General features: G+C 43.2%; 1 protein-coding gene across 2 annotated transcripts; it reads right to left on the reverse strand.

The window, feature by feature from the left end:
* Nucleotides 1–968: 968 nt before the first annotated feature.
* On the reverse strand, nucleotides 969–22,354 carry LOC137346333 (probable G-protein coupled receptor 139). Of its 2 annotated transcripts, XM_068009829.1 has the most exons (3): nucleotides 21,905–22,354; nucleotides 17,361–17,469; nucleotides 969–1,773 (listed from the first exon to the last, which is right to left on the reverse strand). In XM_068009829.1, the coding sequence occupies exons 1-3, from the start codon at nucleotides 22,007–22,009 to the stop codon at nucleotides 1,631–1,633; spliced, it is 357 nt and encodes a 118-aa protein (XP_067865930.1). In that variant the 5' UTR covers nucleotides 22,010–22,354; the 3' UTR covers nucleotides 969–1,630. The 2 variants fall into 2 exon arrangements, with proteins under 2 accessions (XP_067865930.1, XP_067865932.1); XM_068009831.1 differs by lacking the exons at nucleotides 17,361–17,469; nucleotides 21,905–22,354 and adding an exon at nucleotides 14,107–14,491 and having other exon boundaries at nucleotides 971–1,773.
* Between the last annotated feature and the right edge of the window lie 1,874 nt (nucleotides 22,355–24,228).

The raw sequence follows: 24,228 nt of genomic DNA on the forward strand, positions 1-24,228 counted from the left end.
TCTGCTGACGAGGTCAAAGGCTTTGGTGAGATCAATGAAAGCAATGTAGAGGGGCATCTGTTGTTCACGGCATTTCTCCTGCATCTGACGAAGGGAGAACAGCATGTCAATAGTCGATCTCTCTGCACGAAAGCCACACTGTGCCTCAGGGTAGACGCGCTCGGCCAGCTTCTGGAGCCTGTTCAGAGCGACTCGAGCAAAGACTTTCCCCACTATGCTGAGCAGGGAGATTCCACGGTAGTTGTTGCAGTCACCGCGGTCACCTTTGTTTTTATAGAGGGTGATGATGTTGGCATCGCGCATGTCCTGGGGTACTGCTCCCTCGTCCCAGCACAGGCATAGCAGTTCATGTAGTGCTGAGAGTATAGCAGGCTTGGCACTCTTGATTATTTCAGGGGTAATGCTGTCCTTCCCAGGGGCTTTTCCGCTGGCTAGGGAATCAATGGCATCACTGAGTTCCGATTTGGTTGGCTGTATGTCCAGCTCATCCATGACTGGTAGAGGCTGGGCTGCATTGAGGGCAGTCTCAGTGACAGCATTCTCCCTGGAGTACAGTTCTAGGTAGTGCTCAACCCAGCGGTCCATCTGTTTGCGTTGGTCAGTGATTATGTCCCCCGATTTAGATTTGAGGGGGGTGATCTTCTTGATGGTTGGCCCAAGAGCTCTCTTCATGCCATCATACATTCCTCTGATGTTTCCGGTGTCTGAGGCCAGCTGAATATGGCTGCATAGGTGTTGCCAGTAGTCGTTTGCGCAACGCCTAGCTGTTCTTTGTGCAGTACTTCTGGCTGCTTTAAGTGCTGCGGATGTTAAATCGCTGGGGGCTTTCTTGTAGTTCAAAAGTGCAATGCGCTTAGCGGCTATGACAGGTTCCAGCTCTTCATTATGAGATTGAAACCAGTCTGCATTTCTCTTCGCACTTTTGCCGTAGGTGGTCAAAGCTGACTCATAGATGGCGTCTCTGATGTGGGCCCACTTGGTCTCAGCATCCCCTGTGGGAGTGTTTTGAAGGGCTGTTACAAGTGAATTTAGAAATTTTTGTAACAGCTGTGGGTGAGAAATTCTGCTCGTGTTGATGCGCGGGTGGCCCTTCTGCTTGGAATGATGCAATTTCTTTGGTCTGAGTCTAACCTTGCTGCACACCAGGGAGTGGTCGGTGTCGCAGTCCGCACTGTGGAAGCTGCGTGTGATTTGAACACTGTTTAAGGCGGCTCGCCTTGTGACAATGAGGTCTAGCTGGTGCCAACGACGTGATCTTGGGTGCCTCCATGAAACCTGGTGACAGGGTTTAGTGTGAAAGAACGAGTTGGTGATGCAGAGGTTATGATAGGTACACAACTCAAGCAGTCTCTGCCCGTTCTCATTCATCCTTCCAACGCCATAGCGCCCAAGGCAGGAGGGCCATGAGTCATGGTCGGCCCCAACCCTGGCATTAAAGTCCCCCAGCAGGAATAGGTGTTCGGTGTTGGGGATGCTGCTAATGATGTTATGGAGTTGTTCATAGAACTGGTCTTTAGCTTCAGGTGCGGAACAGAGTGTTGGAGCATAGATGCTGAGTAGGTGTACTGGACCAGAGGTGGTGAGCAGTCGGATGGACAGTATGCGTTCCGAGCCATTTGAGGGAGGCTCCTTACATCTCCTTAATCTCATACAGAATTACATCAAATATTAGGACCAGTAGATCTGCTGTTGTCATGGCCACCATATAACGACTGATACATTTGGAGAGACCGCATTTTCCACGGGAGAGAATCACAATTGTTAATAAATTAGCTGCAATAAAGATAGGAAAAGAGAAATTAATGATTCTATTCACAATGAGAGGATTAATAGGTTGATAAAATATATTAATTGTGGTGCATCTTTTTTCTGTCAGTCAACTCATTCCCTTTTTATTTATCTCTCAGTTTCTATCATCCACCTTTTTTCTATCTCTGATATATAATTTCCTCTTTTAGTTTAGCTGATGTATTTGGAGAGTTCGCCTATTGGAGAAATTCAATTGGAATTATGTTGTTAACATCCAGTTTTATGAATTCTGCTAATAGCAGAACTCCAGATGGGAATTTACACAGGTCTCGGGGCACATTTGTAATAGAAGCAGGAAGTGCTTTTCTCAAATTGAAAGAAATGGGAACAATTAAAGACAGTGCCGTAATGGGAGAGAATATTTCCGAAGTTATCTATAAAATTTCAGATTTTTTTTTACAATGCTGAAGAATTAAGGCACTAGGAGGTGACAGGAGGCTTTGAAAGGAAAAGGTTAGCCACGAGGCAGCCATGAGTTGGCCAAGTAATGTAGAAGACAAGCATCTGCTCAATAGTTTAATGGCAGCTGAAGTGATGAAGCAAGTGGCGGCTGTAATTGAGGTGACCCTCTGTGACCTTTGTGTCCATTGATGAAAAATACCCAATCAGTCACATGACAGTGAAAATGCATCATGTCTGTGATGATGTGGGGTTATGTTCTCCGTCACAGCTGACCATTGTTCTTCAATGTCCTAGCCTGAGCGAGAATGCACACTATCTTCAGATGCTTTAGCAGCTCAGCATCTGCACCTCTGAGAGCCAAGACAATAAGAAGCCAATTCGCAAAGACATTTGTCAGGCAGTTGGGTCAGGGACTATCAAACCGTTTGGTGGAATTTGACTGGTGAGGCCAGTTAAGGAAAAGCAACAGTCAGTCATCTTGACATGTCTTATTTTATGCAGCATCACAATGTCACTGAAACCTTAAGAGAAGCATCTAAAACTATGAGTAGGTGTCCGTATATGTTAGCAATACCATTGGGTCAGTTGTCCCAGCTTCATTTGAGAAAAAAAAACTAACTTCCATCAGCACTAATCATTTGTAAAAGTGAGATATTTTCACTTCTGTATGTGAATACAACACACCAGATACCAGTGGGTGGGGCAGAGAGCATCGCTCCTTCAGTCTGGTCTATCTGGCATCCCTGTGTAAATATACCTCCTCCCCCAAACACATCAGATGGAAAATTCCCAAGGAGAAGCCCGTTTGTTCCAGTAGTAATGCTGGGGAAAATATGATAGTTTACATCATTTGGTGTAACAGTTAGAGAAGATCGGCTCATTGTAGAACAATTAAAGATTAAATAAAACAAGGTTACAAAATGGTCAAAACACAAGCTATCATGATATTACAGCTTCTTTTCTAGGACTATCCATATAGCTGCCTTTCCTGAACAACTACCTGATTTCCATTTGAGAGGTGTTCTTTATGTCAGGTGCTCTGCACAGCAGAATGGCAGGAAATGATACGCAGGTAAAACACACAATATTAAGAAAAATGATTTCATTTGAAGTTGTTGCTCCCACTATGCATTCAGAAAATGTTAGAGATATTCGATGTGTACGTAATATAAGGACAAGAGCAGGAGTAGGCCATTCGGCCCTTCGAGTCTGCTGCACCATTCAACATAGTTCTGGCCAATCTCCTACCTGAACTGTATTGTCCCGCACTATCCTAACATCCCTTGTTTCCCCGAATATCCAACAAAATCTGTGGATTTGTGTCTTGAATATTCTCACCAATGGGGGATCCACAGCTCTCTGGAGTAGAGAATTCCAAAGATTCACAATTCTTTGAGTGAAGAAATTTCTCCTCATCACAGTCCTAAATGACCGACCCTTCATTCTGAGACTGCAGCTCCAATTCTTGACACTTGCTCTGCCCCCAAAACACCCAGCATCTACTCTGCAAATCCCCTTAAGGCATACTTTTAATAACTACCGAAATAAATAAGGTTCTTAAAGATTAAAGGTCAAGTTTCAAGGAATTACGCATCCCGTACCTAAGCATACACTTAAAAGCAGTATTGATGAGAAAACCTTGCGGATTAAGTCGGGAACTCAAACACAATGCCATTTCAAGGAGTCACAGAGAATACAGCACCGAAACAGGCCCTTCGGCCCAATGGTGGATATCGGTTGATCCGACTTTCGGAAAGCCTCAGCAGTGGCGGCACAGCGGCGCAGTGGTTAGCACCGCAGCCTCACAGCTCCAGCGACCCGGTTTCAATTCTGGGTACTGTGTGGAGTTTGCAAGTTCTCCCTGTGTCTGCGTGGGTTTCCTCCAGGTGCTCCAGTTTCCTCCCACATGCAAAAGACTTGCAGGTTGATAGGTAAATTAGCCATTAGCAATTGCCCCTAATATAGGTAGGTGGTAGGGAAATATAGGGACAGGAGGGGATGTGGTAGGAATATGAAATTAGTGTAGGATTGGTATAAATGGGTGGTTGATGGTCGGCACAGACTCGGTGGGCCGAAGGGCCTGTTTCAGTGCTGTATCTCTGAACTAAAACTAAAATGCATGACATAACTTCATATACAGCCAATTTTAACCTTATTGCTTATCAATAACAAGTTTTTTCATACAATTCAGCTGCATTGTTGTATTATAGATAGTTTCAATCTTGTTACATCGGATTACTATTCACCAAGAGAATCTCTAATTATAAGTGTGTCTTTGCTGCAGTTAAAGGCCTGCTACCCGACCCAAACCTGACGGGACCAGAGGTCGCTCTTCCGGGTTTGGCTTTCGCGCTCGGGTCGGGCCTGGTCCGGGTCAGACACACACAGGACTACCTTTTGCTCTGCTGGGAGGAAAAGGGAAGTTGAGTAAATAAGCTCAAAATTTGAAAAGCCTGAGCTGGGAGTCTGGGAGGTCAAGGAGTGAAACGTGCATCCGGACTCCACAGACTCTGAGTCTGCGCAGTGAGTGAGTGAGTGAGTGTCTCTATGATGTCATCACACTCATGCTGCAGCTTCCTTCTATTCCATCCATCCAAAAGTGGGAAGTACAGTGAGTGCACTATCGATGTAAAATGAATGCTGTCAACTGGAGAAAGTGAACATTCCGGTGGTCGGGTCAGGCTCGGGTCAGGTCAGGCTCGGGAGAAAATAGAAGGACTCGGGCCGGGTCGGGCTCGGGTCCGATGTGGTTCTGTCGGGATCGGGCCGGGATTTTTCCCAGACCCAAGCAGGCCTTTAGCTGCAGTACCATTACATACCAATCTTCCACTTCTAAAGAGGATGGTGTATTCACATATATTTCACTCTGCAGAACTTGTTATCAACTAATTCAATTTCTCTGAAATATATGCATCACTTTGCACTGGATTGTCTTTTCATTATATTTACATAAATTACGAAACCCCATTAGAACGTTAACCCAAACATGAAACAAAACTGAATTCCAGAGTTAAGTTGAGAGTGACTGCCCTTGACACCATGGCAGCATTTGACCAAGTGTGGCATCAAGGTCCCTGAGCAAAACTGAAATCAATGGGAACCCAGAAGAATTCTCTGCATTGGTTGGAGTCATACCGAGCACAAAGCAAGGTAGTTGTGGTTGTTGGAGGACAATCACCGCAGTCCCATGACATCCCTGCAGGAATTACTAAGGTAGTGTCACAGGCCAGCCACCTTCAACATAAAATTTGAAGTGGTAATGTTCGCTGATGATTGTACAGTGTTCAGTATCTTTTGGCAACTCCTCGGAAACTGAAGCAGTCTGTGCCCACATGCAGCAGGAGCTGGACGACATTCAGGCTTGCTTGATAGGTGGCAAGTAACATTCGTGACACACAAGTGCCCAGCAATGACTATCAACAAGACAGCACCTTGTTGTTCAATGGCATTATGAATCCTGCACCATCAGTATCCTGGGACTTACCATTGACCAGAATTTTGCCTGGACCAGCCATATAAATACTGTGGCTACTACAGCAGGTCAGAGACTGGGAATTCTGTGACGACTAACTTACTTCCTGACTCTCCAATTCCTGTCCACCATCTACAAGGCACAAATCAGGAGTGTGATGGAATACTCCCGAGTTGCCTGGATAAGTGCAGCTCCAACAAGACTTAAAAAGCTTGAAATTATCCACGATGAAGCAGCCCATTTGATTGGTACCCCATCCATTACCTCACATTCTCTCCATCACCAGCACTCAGAGGTAGAAGTGTTTACCTCCTACAAGAGATACTGCAGCAACTCGCCAACGCTCCTTCGATAGCACCTTTCCAACTCACAATCTCTACCACCTAAAAGAACAAGGGCAGCAGACAGATGGGAAAACCACCACCTGCAAGTTCTGCTCAATGTCACACATCAACTTGTCTTGGAACAATATCGCCATTCCTTCATTGTTGCTGGGTCAGAATCCTGGAATTCCCTGCCTAACAGCATTGCTGCTGTACTTACACCACATCGAGTCAGAGTCGTACAGCATAGAAACTGGCCCTTCGGCCCACCGTGTCCATGCTGACCATAATGCCTATCTATACTAATTCCACCTGCCTGCATTAATTCCATATCCCTCTATGCCTTGCTCATTCAAGTACCTGTCCAAATGCCTCTTAAATGTTGCTACTGTTCCTGCCTCCACCACCTCCTCTGGCAGCTCATTCCAGATACCCACTATTCTTTGTGTGAAAAATTTACCCCATTGATCCCCTTTAAACCTCCTCCCTCACCTTAATTCTATGCCCTCTAGTTTTAGTCACCCCGACCATGGGAAACAGACTCTGGCTATCTACCTTATCTATGCCTCTCATAATTTTACATACCTCTATCATGTTCCCTCTCAGCCTTCTTCACTCCAGTGAAAACAGACCCAGCCTTTCCAATCTCTCTTTATAACTCAAGCCCTCCAAACCAGGCAACATCCTTGTGAATCTTTTCTGCACCCTCTCTAGCTTAATCACATCTTTCCTGTCGTGCGGCGACCAGAACTGCACACAGTACTCCAAATGCGGCCGAACCAATGTTATGTACAACTGTAACATGACGTCCCAACTCTTGTACTCAGTGCCTCGGCCGATGAAGGCAAGCATGCCATACACCTTCTTCACCACCCTGTCTACCTGTGTTGCCACTTTCAGGGAACTATGTATTTGCACCCCAAGGTTTCTCTGCTCAAGAACACTTCCCAGGGCCCTGTCATTCACTATATATGTCCTGCCCTGGTTTAACTTCCCAAAATGCATCACTTCACACTTGTCTGCTTTAAATTCTGTTTGCCACTCTCTTGCCCACTTTCCCAGTTGATCTATAACCTGTTGTAACCTTAGACAACCTTCTTCACTGTCACCAATTTTGGTGTCATTTGCAAACTTACTAATCATGCCCCTTACATTCAATTCCAAGTCATTAATATATATGACAAACAACAGAGGGCCCAGCACTGATCCCTGCGGCACACCACTGGTCACCGGCCTCCAATCTGAAAAACAACCCAACACTACCACCCTCTGCCTCCTATCACCAAGCCAATTTTGTATCCAAATTGCTAGCTCACCCTGGATCCCATGTGTTTGAACCTTCTGGATCAGCCTACCATGTGGGACCTTGTCAAAGGCCTTGCTCTTGGTCACCTCCTCAAAAAACTCAATCAAATTCGTGAGACATGATTCCCCATGCACAAAGCCATCCCTAATCAGACCATGTCTATCGAGATGCATATAAATCCTGTCTCTCAGAATCCCTTCCAATAACTTTCCCACCACTGATGTAAGGCTCACCGGCCTGTAGTTCCCTGGCTTATCCCTGCTGCCCATCGGAAATAAAGGCATAACATGACCTTTCCTCCAGTCTTCCGGTACCTCACCCGTGGCTAACGATGATACAAAGATCTCTGCCAGGGCCCCAGCAATCTCTTCCTTTGCTTCCCATAGCATCCAAGGATACTCCTGGTCAGGCCCTGGGGATTTAGCCACCTTAATGCGCTTCAAAATCTCCAATACCTCCTCCTTTGTAATGTTGATATGCTCCAGGATATCAGTGTTCCCTCCCTTGAACTCACTAGCTTCCATGACCTTCTCCAAGGTAAATACGGACGAGAAATATTCATTTATGACCTTGCCCATTTCCCGTGGCTCCACACATCGATTGCCACACTGATCCTTAAGGGGATCTACTCTCTCCCTAGCTACCCTTTTACTCTTAATATACTTATACTCCTTATCGTATCTGCCAGGGAAATCTCATGGCCCCTTTTCGCCTGCCTAATTTCCTTCTTAAGTGTAGTCCTACATCCCCTATACTCCTCGACGGACTCGCTCGATCCCAGCTGCCTATACCTGACATATGCCTCCTTCTTTGTCCTGACCAGACCTCAATATCCCTCGTCAACCAAGGTTCCTTAAACTTGACAGCCTTGCCCTTCCATCTAACAGGAACATGTTGGCCCTGAACTCTTCCTATCTTACTTTTAAATGCCTCCCACTTGCCAGACATCCCATTACCTGTAAACAGCCTCCCATTCAACTTTTGAGAATTCCTGTCTGATGCCTTCCCCCAATTTAGGACTTCAACCTGAGGGCCAGTCCTATCCTTTTCCATAACTATCTTGTAGCTAATAGAGTTATGGTCACTGGTCCCAAAGTGCTCCACCACTGACACATCAACCACCTGCCCATCCTCATTTCCTAAGAAGAGGTCGAGTGTAGCCCCTTCTCTAGTAGGGCCATCCACATACTGCTTCAGAAAACTATCCTGGACACACTTAACAAATTCTTCCCCATCTGATCCCTTAGCACTAAGGCAGTCCCAGTCAATATTAGGGAAGTTAAAATCATCTACTATTACCACCCTATAATTCCTACACCTATCTGTGATTTCCTACATATATGCTCCTCCAATTCCCTCTAACTATTGGGGGGCCTATAGTATAATCCCATCAAAGTGATAACCCCTTTCTTATTTCGAAGTTCCACCCATATGGCCTCGCTATACATTCCCCCAGGATATCCTTTCCAAGTACTACCGTGATGTCCTCCCTAATCAATAGTGCAACTCCCCCTCCTCTCTTACCTCCACCTCTGTCATGCCAGAAGGATCGGTACCCCAGAATATTGAGCTGCCAGTCCTGCACATCCCTCAACCACGTTTCCGTAATAGCTATAATATCACAATCCCATGTACCGATCCGTGCTCTGAGTTTATCTGCCTTACCTGTAAGGCTTCTTGCATTAAATTAAATGTAGTTTAGCCTATCAGACCTTCCACGCTCCCTGTCCTGCCCCTGCACGGCCTGCCTACTGGACTTGCTTGCTTTGGGCTGCAAAAGTTCAAAAAGGTGGCTCCCCACCACCTTCTGAAAGGCAATTAGGCATGGACATTAATTACTAGTGACACTCACGTCCCAGGAACCAAAATAAAATACTAAACTAACCCTAACTTTAAAGTTAGTTGCAATTCGACACATCAATGGTCACTGGTCGAAATTAACTGACACGTAACAGGCAAATGTTACAGGTTACTACTATTAATGGAATATGAAATTAAATCAACAAACTTATACAATTAACTGATATTAAGGTAGTCTGATTAAAGCTTTCCTTGCACAATCATCAGGCACTTTGTTGTACAACAGACTTGGCACATTTTCTGTCCGGCTTTGTGCAAATATTGCATGCATATATATAGCAATATTGGGCGAGGAGAATATGGGCTTCCATCTCTCTCTCCTTCCTTAGATCCTTCTCTCTCTATGTCTATATGTTTCTATTTCTAAATATATCCCTGAATCTAGTTACCTGTTTCTTTATTTAAATAACAAAATCTGCATCTCTGTTTCTATCTCTCTCTAGTTTATGTTTAGAGATACAGCACTGAAACAGGCCCTTCGGCCCACTGAGTCTGTGTCGACCATCAACCACCCATTTTATACTAATCCTACACTAATCCCATATTCCTACCACATCCCCACCTGACCCTATGTTTTCCCTACCACCTACCTATACTAGGGACAATTTCTAATGGCCAATTTACCTATCAACCTGCAAGTCTTTGGCATGTGGGAGGAAACCGGAGCACCCGGAGGAAACCCACACAGACACAGGGAGAACTTGCAAACTCCACACAGGCAGTACCCGGAATTGAACCCGGGTCGCTGGAGCTGTGAAGCTGCGGTGCTAACCACTGCCACTATGCCGCCCTCTACCTCTACCTCTCTACCTCTAACCCTCTGCCTGCCTGCGTGCTTCTCTATCAATATCCCCAAATATGTCTGTCTTTCTCGCTAATGTTATGACCGCTCAGGACAAAGCCCCCAATCTGAATATATGATTCTGATTGTGGTGGGAGAAACACACTGTCCATTCAGTCCCGTCACTCCACAGGTCACATCATACATTTTTAAGCATTCCAAATCCCATTGACAAAAATTCATTATAACTTTCAGGTATTTTATTCTGAACCTCTACACTTCTTTTAATTTAATATCTGGTTTTAAAACTGTTGTTAAAGCTGTAGCCTGGTCTGCTATGCTCTCAGTCAGAGTCATTACCTCTGCACTAGCTTTGCATATCCCAACACGTCCAATGGGTTTACCTCGCAATTTCCAGCATTCTGAACGAAGATGATCTGTTTTGTAGCAATGATAACACTGTGGCTTGCAAACTTCATTTCTACCCTCAGCACCTTCCTTTCTGACTGGAGGAAGTTATCCTGGGGCAATCCCAGCTGTTCCTTTATGTCTTCCTTTCAGTCTTCCACTTTCCATCCTTGGGTTTATGGAGGTGATGGACAAAAGAGGTTGGCTTATTCACAATCTCAAAATCATCAGCAATTTCCACTGCTTGCCTAGCTTTCAAAACTTTCAGTTTATTTACATGAGATCTCACTACTGAAGGAATTGAATTTTAAACTCTTCAGAGAATCAACTCCTGAAGGTTCACAAATGTGGTTTCCATCTTTAATGCCCGCGTCCAAAGATCAAAATTAATTTGCTTCACCCACTCATATGTCTTCCTAGCCAATTTCCGTAAGCTCCGAAACTTCTGACAGTAAGTTTCAGGGACTAGTTCATATGCAGCGTGAATAGCCTTTTTTACCATCTCATAATCTGCAGAAGCCTCTTCAGGAAGCATTGCATAAAAGTCATGAGCTCTGACTACCAACCTGCTTTGCATAAGCAGTGTCCAACTTCCTTCGGTCATTTCATCTGTTTGGGTATTTTTTCAGAACTTAGGAAGGAATTGAATGAATTTAAACAACTCTTCGCTGGGACCTGAGCTAATTTCAGGTTCTTATTGACCTGAATTCTCCCTGGATATAAGACAACCCTTTTGTCATAGTTCCATCTCTTTTAGCCTAAATTCCATCTCTTCTCTTTCACATTCTCTCTGAAATGCTTTCTCTTTCTCTCTTTCCTCTTTTTCAAATCAAGCATTTTCATTTCTTTTTCAGCCTCAAGTTTTTTCCATTTCTAACTGAATCCTAGCCAATACCACTGCATCACCCTCTGACCCACTACTTTCTTGTTCCTTGAATTCTTCTTTTACTTCTTCTTCCTCTAATTCCAGATGTTGGGCTATTATGTCAATTATCTCTGCTTTTTTGACACCTAATTTAAATTCTAACCCCAATCTTGCCGCCAGTTCTTTTAATTTGTTCTTAGGTAAAGTTATCAAGTCACTGAGGGAAACACTCTGCTTTCCAAAATACTCTGCTGCAACTGCTAATGCCATTACTATGATATTGACTGTACCTTATTCTACAAGAGACCTGGTTCATTTTATTTCTTCGTAATTGGTGTTAGATTTAAAGCCCAACAATCGAGGTTCCAATTGATATGATCACAGACACAAGAGAAATTAATATGATTCCAAACACGAGCCTTCCAAATTAGTCTGTTTTTGATCCCAGATGTAAGCCACCTAATTAAAATATGATTTGACTGTGGACGAGCCCCCAATTAAATATCAAAGTGATTCCTGCCAACGCAGCCGGCCACTGACGTCATCAGGCTGCGCCAAGGTGCGCACATGCGCAGAGGGTCTCCTGCTCTCTGCGCATCTGCTGCGTTCTGGCTTGCCAGGACTGGTGAGCGCATGCGCCAATCATGTCATTGCGTGACGTGTACATCTTCGGACAATGCGCCTGGTTGGTCTCTGCGCATGCGCTTTATGTGTACAGCAATGCAACACTAACGGGTATTCACCCACACGTCAAGCTCCTCCTCTCCCCTCCCCCCCACTGCTCTCTTCCGCTGCTCTGCTCATTCACCCACTCCACTACCCTTCCCTCGCTGCTCTCTCCGGCTGCTTCGCTCTTTCGGCCACTCCGTTACCCCCCCTCACTGCTCTCTCCAGCCGTTCCACTCTTTTAGCCGCTCCGCTCCCCGCCTCCCCCCACCCCCCCCCCCCCCCGCTGCTCTCTCTGGCCGCTCCGCTCCCCCCCATCCCCGGCCCGCTCGGTCTCCCAGTCTCCGGCCCGTTCCACTCCCCCCCGTACCGCTCCCCCCCACCGTCAATGTCCCACTCCGCTTCCCTCCCATCCCACACTGCTTCCCCTTCCTGTCCCGCTCTGCTCCCTTCCATCCGCTCCCAAAGCCCCCACTTAAAATATCTGATTCTGATTGCGTTGGAGCAACACACTGTTAATTCAGTCCCGCCACTCCACAGGTTACATCATATATCTTTAAGCATTCCAAATCCAAGAAAGTAGCATCCAAATTGAAACAATCTAGTAATCCCTGAATGAGGCAAACCAAACCAGGTATCTTTAGATATCAACAAATTAACTAGTTATTTAAAAACTGAAATCTTAAACACTATTAAGATAAGTTTGCAAGTTCTCCCTGTGTCTGCTTGGGTTTTCTCCGGGTGCTCCGGTTTCCTCCCACATGCCAAAGACTTGCAGGTTGATAGGTAAATTGGCCATTGTAAATTGCCCCGAGTATAGGTAGGTGGTAGGGAAATACAGGGACAGGTGGGGATGTGGTAGGAATATGGAATTAGTGTAGGGTTAGTTGATGGTCGGCACAGACTCGGTGGGCCGAAGGGCCTGTTTTTCAGTGCTGTATCTCTAAACTAAACTAATATCTAAAGACCTTATAACTTCTTATTTAAAAATCTAACTCCCACATTTGCAAAATGTATTCGAACTAACAGTTCTTTGTTTTTTAATTAGCTGCACGAAAATAATAGAAAAACAATAAACTCTTTGCAGATTATGCTTCTGACGAACAGTCTTCCAATTCAACAGAGTCCAAGTTCACTTGCAGTTTTCCAAGGTCCAATGAGAAAAGGGCCCTTCCAGAGATAGGGGTTCAACAGTTCAGTTTGACAGTTGTAGTATTAGAGTCATAGAGAGATACAGCACTGAAACAGACCATTCGGCCCACCGAGTCTGTGCCGACCAACAACCACCCATTTATACTAATCCTACATTAATCCCATATTCCCTACCACATCCCTGCCATTCTCCGACCACCTCCCTACACTAGGGACAATTTACAATGGCCAATTTACTCATCAACCTGCAAGTCTTTGGCTGTGGGAGGAAACCGGAGCACATGATGGAAACCCACGCGGTCACAGAGAGAACTTGCAAACTCCACACAGGCAGTACCCAGAACCATACCCAGAACCGAACCCAGGTCACTAGAGCTGTGAGGCTGCAGTGCTAACCACTGCACCACTGTGCCAGCCCAAACTCTATTTAACGCTTTTTGCCAGCGATGAACAGAGCAGATCAATAATTTCTGGTGAGAGAAAAAAACGTTTTCTTTTCTTATTTCTTTAAGGAATTAACTTGGCTCAAAGAAGTTCAAGAGAGAAACTACCCAGGGTTTAAATGGACTAAGAGAGAGCTCTCCTATTTCCTTCCCATGCTGGATCAGTCTGTCAACTGTCTCTCTCTGCCAGCCAGTTTCAAAGTGAAAATGGATATATTGATTCTCTGTTCTCCCTCGCTGCATGGCTGTAACTTGGCTACCAGAATGCACTTTCACTCACAGTGCTTCTGGAGAGATCTTAAAGATACACTGATCTCTTTACACTCTTAAAAGGCGCACCACAATATTTCCCGAGGAGAAAGAAAAACACAGGATTGTGACACTATCTATATCCCGAATCTGGATATCTCATCCTTTCTCTGACACCTTCGGTCTACACCATTCCATTTGTTATCTACTAGTTTGATTCTGACTGGTTTTTTTCGTTGATTTCTCCTGTTTGATGTTGGACCGCAGGAGATTCTTTCAGAATTGTCGAAGCGGCCATTATAACTCTGCTGGTAGAAGCTCGGCGGACTCCCCACATACACCACGTATACAAAATATCTGTTGAAAGTACCACATTCGATCAGGAGATCTGAAGTAGCTGTCTTTGCTTCTGGACGAACTTCCTCGCTCCATTCTTGCAGACAGGAATTTGATAGCAACATGTCAATCATTGATAGGATGAAATTCAATTGCACTTTGCACCAGGTAACGCTGTACAAACACTCGTGAAATTAATTTTACTGTAAAGCAGGTGACAGCGAATTGACAGACCGGTTTAAATGTCTCTCGATTGTATTTTCTTATTGAAGTCAATGGGAATAAATATCAGGCAGGGTGCAAAACGGGCTGCAGATTCCCTACTTCATCTTTGTAATACCATTCAAGACCGAATTCTCTCCCACTAATTTTTTACCCCTCACGCACGGAAATCGAGGTCTGCCGACTCGCGGTTTAAAGCAATGTGCTCACAGTGGATAAGACTCAGCACGGAGAGCAAATCAGCAGAAAATGTACCGCAAGAAATTATCAACATTGAACAAGGCGGATTTATTCATCTGTGAGATCAGGTTACTTTGATCTGAGAATATTTCTGAAATGAAAATGCAATGAAACTGATCGCTGAACTGACCCTGAAACTGATTAGACTCATTATTGCAAGACTGTAAATTAAGTTGTGAAATCATTGATATTGAGGCTGTGGAGAGAATTGTAATATCCTCAGTACCTACTGTGAGGACACAGATTTAGGTCATGAATAGACGAGTTAACCTCCGGACTATCCAACACCTTAAAATAACTACAAGACACAAATCAGGAGTATAATGACATCCTGCCCACTCGCCTGGAAGGGTGCAGTAACTACATCAAGAATCGGCACTGCACCGACTAGGTTAACAACTGCTCCATCCATCACTTGTGAATACAGTGTTTACTATCCACAGGCTGCACTGCAGTGATTCACCACGTTTCAAAACCAGAATCTCTCAAATCCGTGACTTCCACCACCCAGAAAGACACGGGTAGCCAGCATCTCCAGTTACCCTTCAAGTTCCACACCATCCTGATGTTGGGTCAAAATCCTAGTGTGCACTACCTAACAGTATTATGGGAGAACATTCACCGTGCACGTTGCAGAGATTCAAGAAAATACATAGGAGCATAGGAAATAGGAGCAGAAGTAGGCCATTCGGCCCCTCGAGCCTGCTCCGCCATTCAAATAGATCTTGCCTGATCTACTTCAACCTCAATTTCCTGCACTATCCTCATATCCCTTGTTTTCTTTAATTTATAGAAACTATTGATCTCTGTCTTGAACATACTCAGTAACTGAGCCTCCACAACCCTCTGGGATAGAGAATTCCACAGATTCAGCACAATCTGAGTGAAGACATTCCTCCTCATTTCAGTCCCAAATGGACTCCCTCTTATTCTGAGACACTATCCCTGGTTCTAGTTCTCCCCAGCCAGGGGAAACATCCTTCCTACATCAATGCTGTCGAACCCTGTAATAATTGTGTTTGCTTCAATGAGATCATTTCTCATTCTTCTATATTCTACAGAATACAGGCCCAGTCTCCTCAATCTCTCTTCAGAGGCCAACCCAGTATCCCAGTAATCACTCTTGTGAACAACCGTTGCACCCTCTCTTTGGCAAGTATATCCTTCCTTAGTTAAAGATACAAAAACTGTCCACACAGTTTTGTATCATCAGCAAAATTGGAAATATTGCATTTGGTCCTCACATCCAAATCACTGATATAGATTGTGAATAGCTTGGACCAAGCACTGATCCTTGTGGTATGCCACTAGTCATAGACTGCCAACCTGGGAATGACACGATAACCCCTGCTCTTTGTTTTCTGTCCCTTAATCAATTCTCAATCCATGTCAGTTATATTACTCCCAATTCCATGCGTTCGAATTTTACTTACGAACCTCCTGTGTGGGACCTTATTGAAAGCCTTCTCAAAATCCAATGACACCACATCCACTGATCCCCCCTTATCTATCCTGCTAGTTACATCCTCAAAAAATACTCCAACAGTTTTGTAAAACATGATTTCCCTTTCTTAAATCCATATTGACTCTGCCCCATCGCACCCTTATTTTCTAAGTGTCCAGTTATCACATCCTTTATAGTAAATACTAAGCATATTCCCGACTACTGATGTCAGGCTAACAGGTCTGTGGTTCCCCAATTTCTCTCTCCCTCCTTTCATAAATAGTGGGGATACATTTGCAACCTTCCAGTCTTCAGGAACAGCTCCAGAATCTATGCAATTGTGCAAGATGTTCACCAATATATTTGCTATCTCTACAGCTACCTCTTTCAACGCTCTGAAATGTAGATTATAAGGCCAAGGGGATTTACCAACTTTTAGTCACATTAATTTCTTCAATACTACATTTTGCTAATACTAATTTCTTTCAGTTTTCTCGCTAGTTCCTTGGATCACAAGTATTTCTGGAAAGTTTTTTGTGTCTTCCTCCGTGAAGACAGACAAAAATTATTTCTTTAGTTTATCTACAATTTCCCGATTCCCCATTATAAATTTCCATGCCTCTGCCTGATATGGACTCACATTTGTCTTTGCTAATCTTTTCCTTTATACATAACAAGAGAAGCTTTTACAGTCCGTTTTCATGTTCCTTGCTACTTTATTTTCATATTCTGTTTTCCCTTTCTTATCCGTTTCTTGGCCCTTCTTTGCTAAATTCCAAAGGCTAAGTCGTCTTTTTTTTTGGCAACTTATCAGCCCCTTCCCTTGATCTAATACAATATTTAACTTCTCTTGTCTGCCATAAAATGACCATTTTATCATAGAAAATACTTTAAGTTTGAAAGTGCTGCAGTTCAATCAGAAATTAGAGTTTTAAATCTAAACAAAGGAAACTACGAAGGTATGAGGGGAAAGTTAGCGGTGGTAGATTGGGAAACTACATGAGAAGCTATGACAGTAGACAGGCAATAGCCAGCATGTAAGGAATTAATACACGCTTACAAAGAATTTACATTCATTTGAGGCACAAAATATCCAGCAAAAGAAGTGATCTAACCATAGCTAACAATGGAAGTTAAATATTATATTAGATCAAAGGAAGAGACTGATAAAGATGCCAAGAAGAACTATCATCACCTCCTCAAGAGCAACCAGGGATGGGTAATAAAAGATCATATCACAATAATAATTTCAATTAATAAAGATATCAGTAAATATGAGGCCTTTACAGCAAACCTTTCAAAACAAACAGACCACAAAATCAGCAAGAACAATCAAGTGGTTCAACACCCAGTTACATAAACAAATGATGGTAATGACTAACCAGGAACACCAACAGCTGCGAGGAAAGGATAGTAAACTGCTTCAATCTGCACAAGGATTGGTCGATCCATCTGTTGATTGATGTGATGTGAGTGCTGCGAGCAATATCTCTGATGAACAAGCAGATGAAGGTGCTTCAATTCAAACCTTTTATTATACCTAAAAGAATTCTCAGGTGAACTAATTATGTTACTCAGTGACTGACATTATTCACGGTCTTTTGAACAAACAGATCAGATTGTTGCTTAACTCGAATGATTATTGGCTAATTGGAAACATGCAAGCTGTAAGAGGAAAATACACTATTAAATCCACGTCAGCATTAACTCTCAACCAGAGCAAAAAGTCCCAATCACATTGACCCACCTTATTCCCAGATAATTTCACCACTTTTCCTAATCACCACATCCACTCTAATTCTGAATCTTGCCATAACTCTTACAAAAAACAGCCACACATCTCTGTGAAGAAGTTTCTCCTTCTTTCAATTATAAATCTCTTAAAATTTCACTGTCATGTAAGAAGACACAAAAAATATCACAAGACCAGAAGACTATCAAGGGCCAAAAGGGAGGGAGGAACTAAAACAATCAGTACCACGAGAAAAAAAAAGTACTGGGCAAACTAATGGAATGAAAGGTGACAAGTCCCCTGAAAGTGACAGCCTGCATTCTAGGGTCCTAAAAGTGGCTGCAGAAAAAGTAATGTCTGCTTAGTAATTTTCCAAAATACTCTAGATTCTCGAAAGTTTCCAGTGGATTAAAAAACCACAAATGGAGCACCTGTATTCAAGAAAAGAGGTAGAATGAATGCAGGACACAATTGGCCAGTTAGCATAAAATGTGTCATTGGGAAAAAGTGGAATTCATTATAAAGAACAAAGAACAGTACAGCACAGGAACAGGCCATTCGGCCCTCCAAGCCTGTGCCGATCTTGATGCCTGCCTAAACTAAAACCTTCTGCACTTCCAGGGACCGTATCCTTCTGTTCCCACCCTATTCATGTATTTGTCAAGATGCCCCTTATAGGGAAATATAGGGACAGGTGGGGATGTGGTAGGAATATGGGATTAGTATAAATGGGTGGTTGATGGTCGGCACAGACTCGGTGGGCCGAAGGGCCTGTTTCAGTGCTGTATCTCTAAACTAATCCATGGCTTTCCTCCTCACTATTTATGACAGCATGAATTTTCGTGTCATCTGCGAACTTACTGATTATGCCTTCTATATTCATGTCTAAATCATTAATGTACACTGCAACCAGCAAGGGTCCCAGCACTGAATCCTGTGGTACACCACTGGTCACAGACTTCCAATCACAAAAACAAGCCTTGGCCATCACCCTCTGCCTCCTGCCACTAAGCCAATTTTGGATCCAATTTGCCTAATTACCATGGGGTCTTACCTTCTTAATTGATCTCCCATGACTTATGAAATGCCTCACTGAAGTCCATGTAGACGACATCAACTGCTTTACCCTCATCTCCACATCTAGTCACTTCCTCAAAAAAAAGCAAATTTGTTGAACATGATCTCCCCCTGACAAAGCCATGCTGACTATCCGTGATTAATTCCTGCCTCTCCACGTGGAGATTAATCCTGTCCTCAGAATATTTTCCAATAGTTTCCCTACCACTGATGTTAGACTCACTGGCCTGTAATTACCTGCTTTATCCTTGCTACCCTTCTTGAATAATGGTACCACATTTGCTGTCCTACAGTCCTCTGGCACCTCTCCTGTGGCCAGAGAGGATTTGAAAATTTGTGTTAGAACTCCTGCAATCACCTCCCTTGCCTCACATAGCAGCCTGTGATACATCCCATCTGGGCCTCGGGATTTAGCCACTTTTAAGCCCGCTAAAACCGCTGTGCTAATTTGTTGGAGTGTATTACAATCCCCTTCCCTGATCTACATCTCCATAGTGAACACAGATGAAAAGTAGTCATTTAAAACCTCACCTACGTTGCCCCACTCCAGGCACAGATTGTCACTTTGATCCCGATTGGACCCTACTCTTTCCCTGGTTATCCTCTTGCCCTTAATATACATATGAAACGCCTTAGGATTTTCCCTTATCTTGCCCTCCAGTGTTTTTTCATGCCCCCTCTTCGGTCTCCGAATTACTTTTTTTAAGCACCCTCCTACACTTTCTATACTCCTCTAGGGCCGCCACTGTTTTCAGCTCTCTGAATCTATCATAAGCCTCTTTTTTCTTTTCTTATCCAATTCTCTATATCCCTTGACATCCAGGGTTCCCTGGACTTGTTGGTTTGACCCATCACCATTACAGGAACATGTTGGCCCTGAACTCTCACTATTTCCTTTTTAAACGACTCCCACTGGTCTGATGTAGATTTTCCTACAAGTAGCTGCTCCCAGATCCTATTTTATCATATTGAAATTGGCCTTCCCCAAATTCAGTATCTTTATTTCTGGTCTATCTTTGTCCTTTTCCACAACCACCTTAAATCTTGCAGAGATTTGGTCACTATCACTGAAATGTTCTCCCACTGACACTTCTACCACTTGTCCAGTTTCATTCCCTTCTCTTTTTGCACTTTCTATGTGCTGGCTCAAAAAGCTGTCCTGTCTGCACTTTAAGAATTCTGCCCCCTTTAAGCCTTTTGCACTAAGACTATCCCAGTTAATATTGGGGAAGTTGAAATCCCCAACTATTATTACCCTATTATTTTTACACCTGTTTGAGATTTGCCTACATATCTGCTCCTCTATCTCTTCCTGACTGTTTGGAGGCATGTAGTACACCCCGAGCAAAGTGATTTCCCCCTTTTTGTTTTAAAGTTCTATCCATAAGGCCTCATTTGAGGATCCTTCTAAGATATCATCCCTCCCTACTGCAGTAATTGACTCCTTGATCAATATTGCAATGCCACCTCCTCTTTTACACCCCCTGCCCACCTCCCGTCATGCCTGAAGATTCTATACCCTGGAATATTGAGCTGCCAGTCCTGCCCTTCCCTCAATCATAGCAATATATTAGCATGAATAGAGTTTTGGCCAATAGGAGAAAGAGAATTGGGATAAATGTGTCATTTTCAGGTGGGCAAGTTGTAAATGGTGAGCAGTGCTGAGGCCTCAACTATTTACCATCTATATGAATGACTTTGATGAAACGATTGACTATATTGCAAACAAATTTGCGAACAATACAAAGATAGGTGTGAAAACAAGTTGTTAGGAAGACACAAAGAGTTTTCAAAGGGATATAGATAGATTACGTGAGTGGACAACAATTTGGCAGGTGGAGTATAATACGGGAAAATATGAGGTTGTCCACTTTGGTGAGAAAACTAGAAAAAAACGATATTATTTAAATGGAGAGAGACTGAAGAATGTTACAACACAAAGGTTTATGGGTGTTCTCATACAAGAATCACAAACACGTTACCATGCAGATACAGCAAGTAATTAGGGAGGCAAATAGAACCTTGGCATTTACTGCAAGGAGGATGGAGTATAAAAGTTAGAAAGTCTTACTACAGCTGTACAAGGCATTGGTGAGACCACGCCTAGAATACTTTGCAGAGTTTTGTTCTCCTTATTTAAGGAGGGAATATATTGGATGCAGTTTAGAGAAGGTTCACTCGGTTGTTTACTGGGATTAAAGGATTACCTTATGAGGAAAGGCTGAGCGGATTGGCCCGATACTCATTGGCGCTTAGAAGAATGAGAGGTGATGTTTTTGAAACATATAAGATTCTCAGAGGGCTTGACAGGGTAGATGCTGAGAGGATGCATTCCCTGGTGGGGAAATCTGGAACGAGGGGGAACAGTTTCAAAATAAGTGGTCTCACATTTAAGACCCAGACGAGCAGGCATTTCTTCTCTTCGAGGGTCTTTAATCTTTGAATTCTCTAACCCAGAGAACTGTGGAGGTTAGGTCATTGAATAGATTCAAGGCCGAGCTAGACAGTTGTTTGATCTACAAGGGAGTCAAGTGTTATGGGAGGCAGGCAGGAAAGTGGAGTTAAGGCCAGTGTCAGATTAGCCATGATCTTATTGAATGATGGAGCAGACTCGAGGTACCAAATGACCTACACCTGCTCCTATTTCTTTATTTATGGGCAGTTCTATCTGTTGTCATTTTTTCTTACACCATCAACTTCTGAAAACAGACTTCTTCTATCTACCCTGCTCACTTTAGTTATAATTTTAAACACTTTGATCATATTGCCCTGTAATCTAATTCATTTCACCAAAGAGGGAGGGGGAGTGATTTTCATCGAATGTTTTAGGAACTAAAGATCCTCAGATGTGACTAATATACAACGTCAGTTTAGCCCGCACTTGAGTAAGATATGTTATCTTGGTAAAGCAGTTGAAACCAGAGCTCAGAGAGACACTCAGACCCTCATTGAGTAGCTTATTGCTGCGTAAAATGCCTGCTAACGCTCACTAAAGAGTCTATACGGCATTTTGGTAGTTAATGCTTCATGTAATGCCCTTTCCTAACAACGACTAGCTGTTTGGGAGCAAACACCACATTGATGTTGACTTCAAGAGCGACTTAAAGGGATACTCACTATGTCACGATCATTTCTGCTGTCGTTGTGAAAAAACATCTCTGGAACACCATGGGAGACACTTTGGGATGCTTTGTCAACACTGTTCCAACACTCGAGCAACATACATTCTGGGAACTCTGAGAAATTCCCCTAAAAATACTAAGTGCTACTCGGTGTTGTGTTCTCAACCACATTCGATACATTCTCGGAGTCATCCAGAGAAAGGGATTGCTCTGTCATGGGTAGATGAGTGAAGGCTCTCCTTCGGCTTGACGAGAAACGGGAGGAACACAGGATGTCAAGCAGAACAGCAGTAGCTTCTGCAAGAGAGAGTGATAGGAGGAGGTCAACGTTGTATCCTATTCTCAAGCGGTAAAGACATCCCTCCTCCTCTGGAGGTCGTCTGCCAGAGCGCCCGCATCGAAAAACCTATGCAACGCTCCCTCGCTCCCCGAGTCTTTTTGCAATGGTCGTCCCTGTACCAACCAGAACACCCCACACAGACAGACGTAGGAGTGAGGAGCCCGTATGTAGTGCTCCACCAATATTGCTGCTAACCAGGCCATGAGCAATAAACTGGTTGGTGACTCCTTAACACATTCATGCAAGTTTAAATTGCGGTCATCAGCAATTAAGACCCAAAATGTGTGTTAAATCCAGACTTTCAAGCAGGCGTGTCCTTTTAGAATCTGCCAATGTTTTCAACCTTTGGTCAAAGCAAACCCACCATCTTTCCGAGTTTTGCATCATATTTCATTTCCTCAAACCTCACCCCAGTGGATCTGCTTTACATCATCCCTTAAGCTTCAGGTGCATGAATAAAAAAAAGTCAATTGTGGGAATAGGGTTAATTAATGATGGACAGGATAATATCACAGACAACGAATTATAAATGGCAGAAATATTAAAGAAATAATTTGTATATATACTTACCAGGGGACCAGGACAAATGGACATGGTGTTAGATGATAATATTTGAAATAAGGTAACTGCATTTGAAATAAATAAAGCTGAAATATTAAATAAACGTCTCAAAGTCAAAGACGGCAACAAACTTACTCTGAACAGTTTACATCTGTGCATTTTGGAAGAATCTAGGGAAGAGATAGCAGAGGCACAATGATATATTTTTAACAACTCATTAGAAAAAGCTGGAGTGCCAGAGGTCTGGAGGACAGCTAATGTTATACCTGTACTAAAGAAAGGAGATAGAGCACGTTCAGTGTTCTGTAGACCAGTTAGCTTAATATTGTGGTAGGTAAAATAATGGAATCCCTATTAAAAGATTAGAAGATCATTTAGAAACAAAAACATGATAATGATTATTCAGTATGGATTACAAAAGGGAAAGTCTTACTTGACCAACTTCATTGAATTTTTTGAAGAGGTAACAGAGAGACTAGACAAAGATGATACAGTAGATGTAAATTATCTGGATTTCCAAAAGGCCTTCGATCAGGGCCCACATAATAGACTATGATAAGGTCAGAGAATGCGGAGTCAGTGGACAAGTAGCAGAACAGATAGCGAGCTAACTTCAAGACAGAACAAAAAACACAGTAGTGTAAAAGAGCAGTTCTTCAGAGTGACAGAAGGTGGGAAGTGGTGTTCTCGAAGGATCAGTACCGGGGCCTCCGTTACTCACAATTTATATTAACAGTTTAGACTTTGGAGACAAAACTGCAATTTCTAAATTTACAGAAGACACAGAATTGTTAAGAGTTGGGAGCAGGATATTGAGGGTGGGGGGAGGGGGTGGGGACAGGGGCGGTGGAGAGTTAGCCAATACTGAGGAAAACTGCAACAAATCATAGGAAGATATTAATAACCTTGAAGAATTGGTAAATTACTGTCAAATGAATTTAAATATAGACAAATCTGGGTTATTTTTTTTTCAAGAAGAATAAGCAGGTTGCATATTACTGAGAAAATGTAAATGGGGGAGAAGAGAAAAGGGATCTAGGTTTACAAATATACAAATCACTAAACCTGGCGAAGCAGCTTAACAAGATTATAAAAAATAACTAATCACACTTGGGTTTATTTCTAGAGGGATGGAATTTAAAAGTTTGAATAAAGTTATGCTAAACATGTATCGATCTTTGGATGGATCAGATCTGGAGTATTACACATAACTCAGATCACCATATGATAAAGAGATACAGGCACTGGATAGGGTGCAAACAATTACAAGTATGATACAAGAAATGCAGAGTAATCCTGTCAGGAGATAATGAAAATGTTGGGTTTCTTTTCTCTTGAGAAGTGAAGGCTGACGGGTAAAATAATAGAGACCTTTAAAATTATGAAAGACTTCGATACCTAATAATAATCCTAATCAG

Source organism: Heterodontus francisci, chromosome 29 (assembly GCF_036365525.1).
Source record: "Heterodontus francisci isolate sHetFra1 chromosome 29, sHetFra1.hap1, whole genome shotgun sequence".
NCBI lineage: Eukaryota > Metazoa > Chordata > Chondrichthyes > Heterodontiformes > Heterodontidae > Heterodontus > Heterodontus francisci.

What these genes read in the sequence shown, in the direction of transcription:
- LOC137346333 (XM_068009829.1), bottom strand. Translation starts at nt 22,009, where the DNA reads ATGTTGCTCGAGTGTTGGAACAGTGTTGACAAAGCATCCCAAAGTGTC. An exon ending in GCAGAAATGATCGTGACATA is followed by an intron (nt 17,470 to 21,904) that starts GTGAGTATCCCT and finishes CTTGTTCATCAG; the next exon opens with AGATATTGCTCGCAGCACTC. An exon ending in CGCAGCTGTTGGTGTTCCTG is followed by an intron (nt 1,774 to 17,360) that starts GTTAGTCATTAC and finishes TCTTTATTGCAG; the next exon opens with CTAATTTATTAACAATTGTG.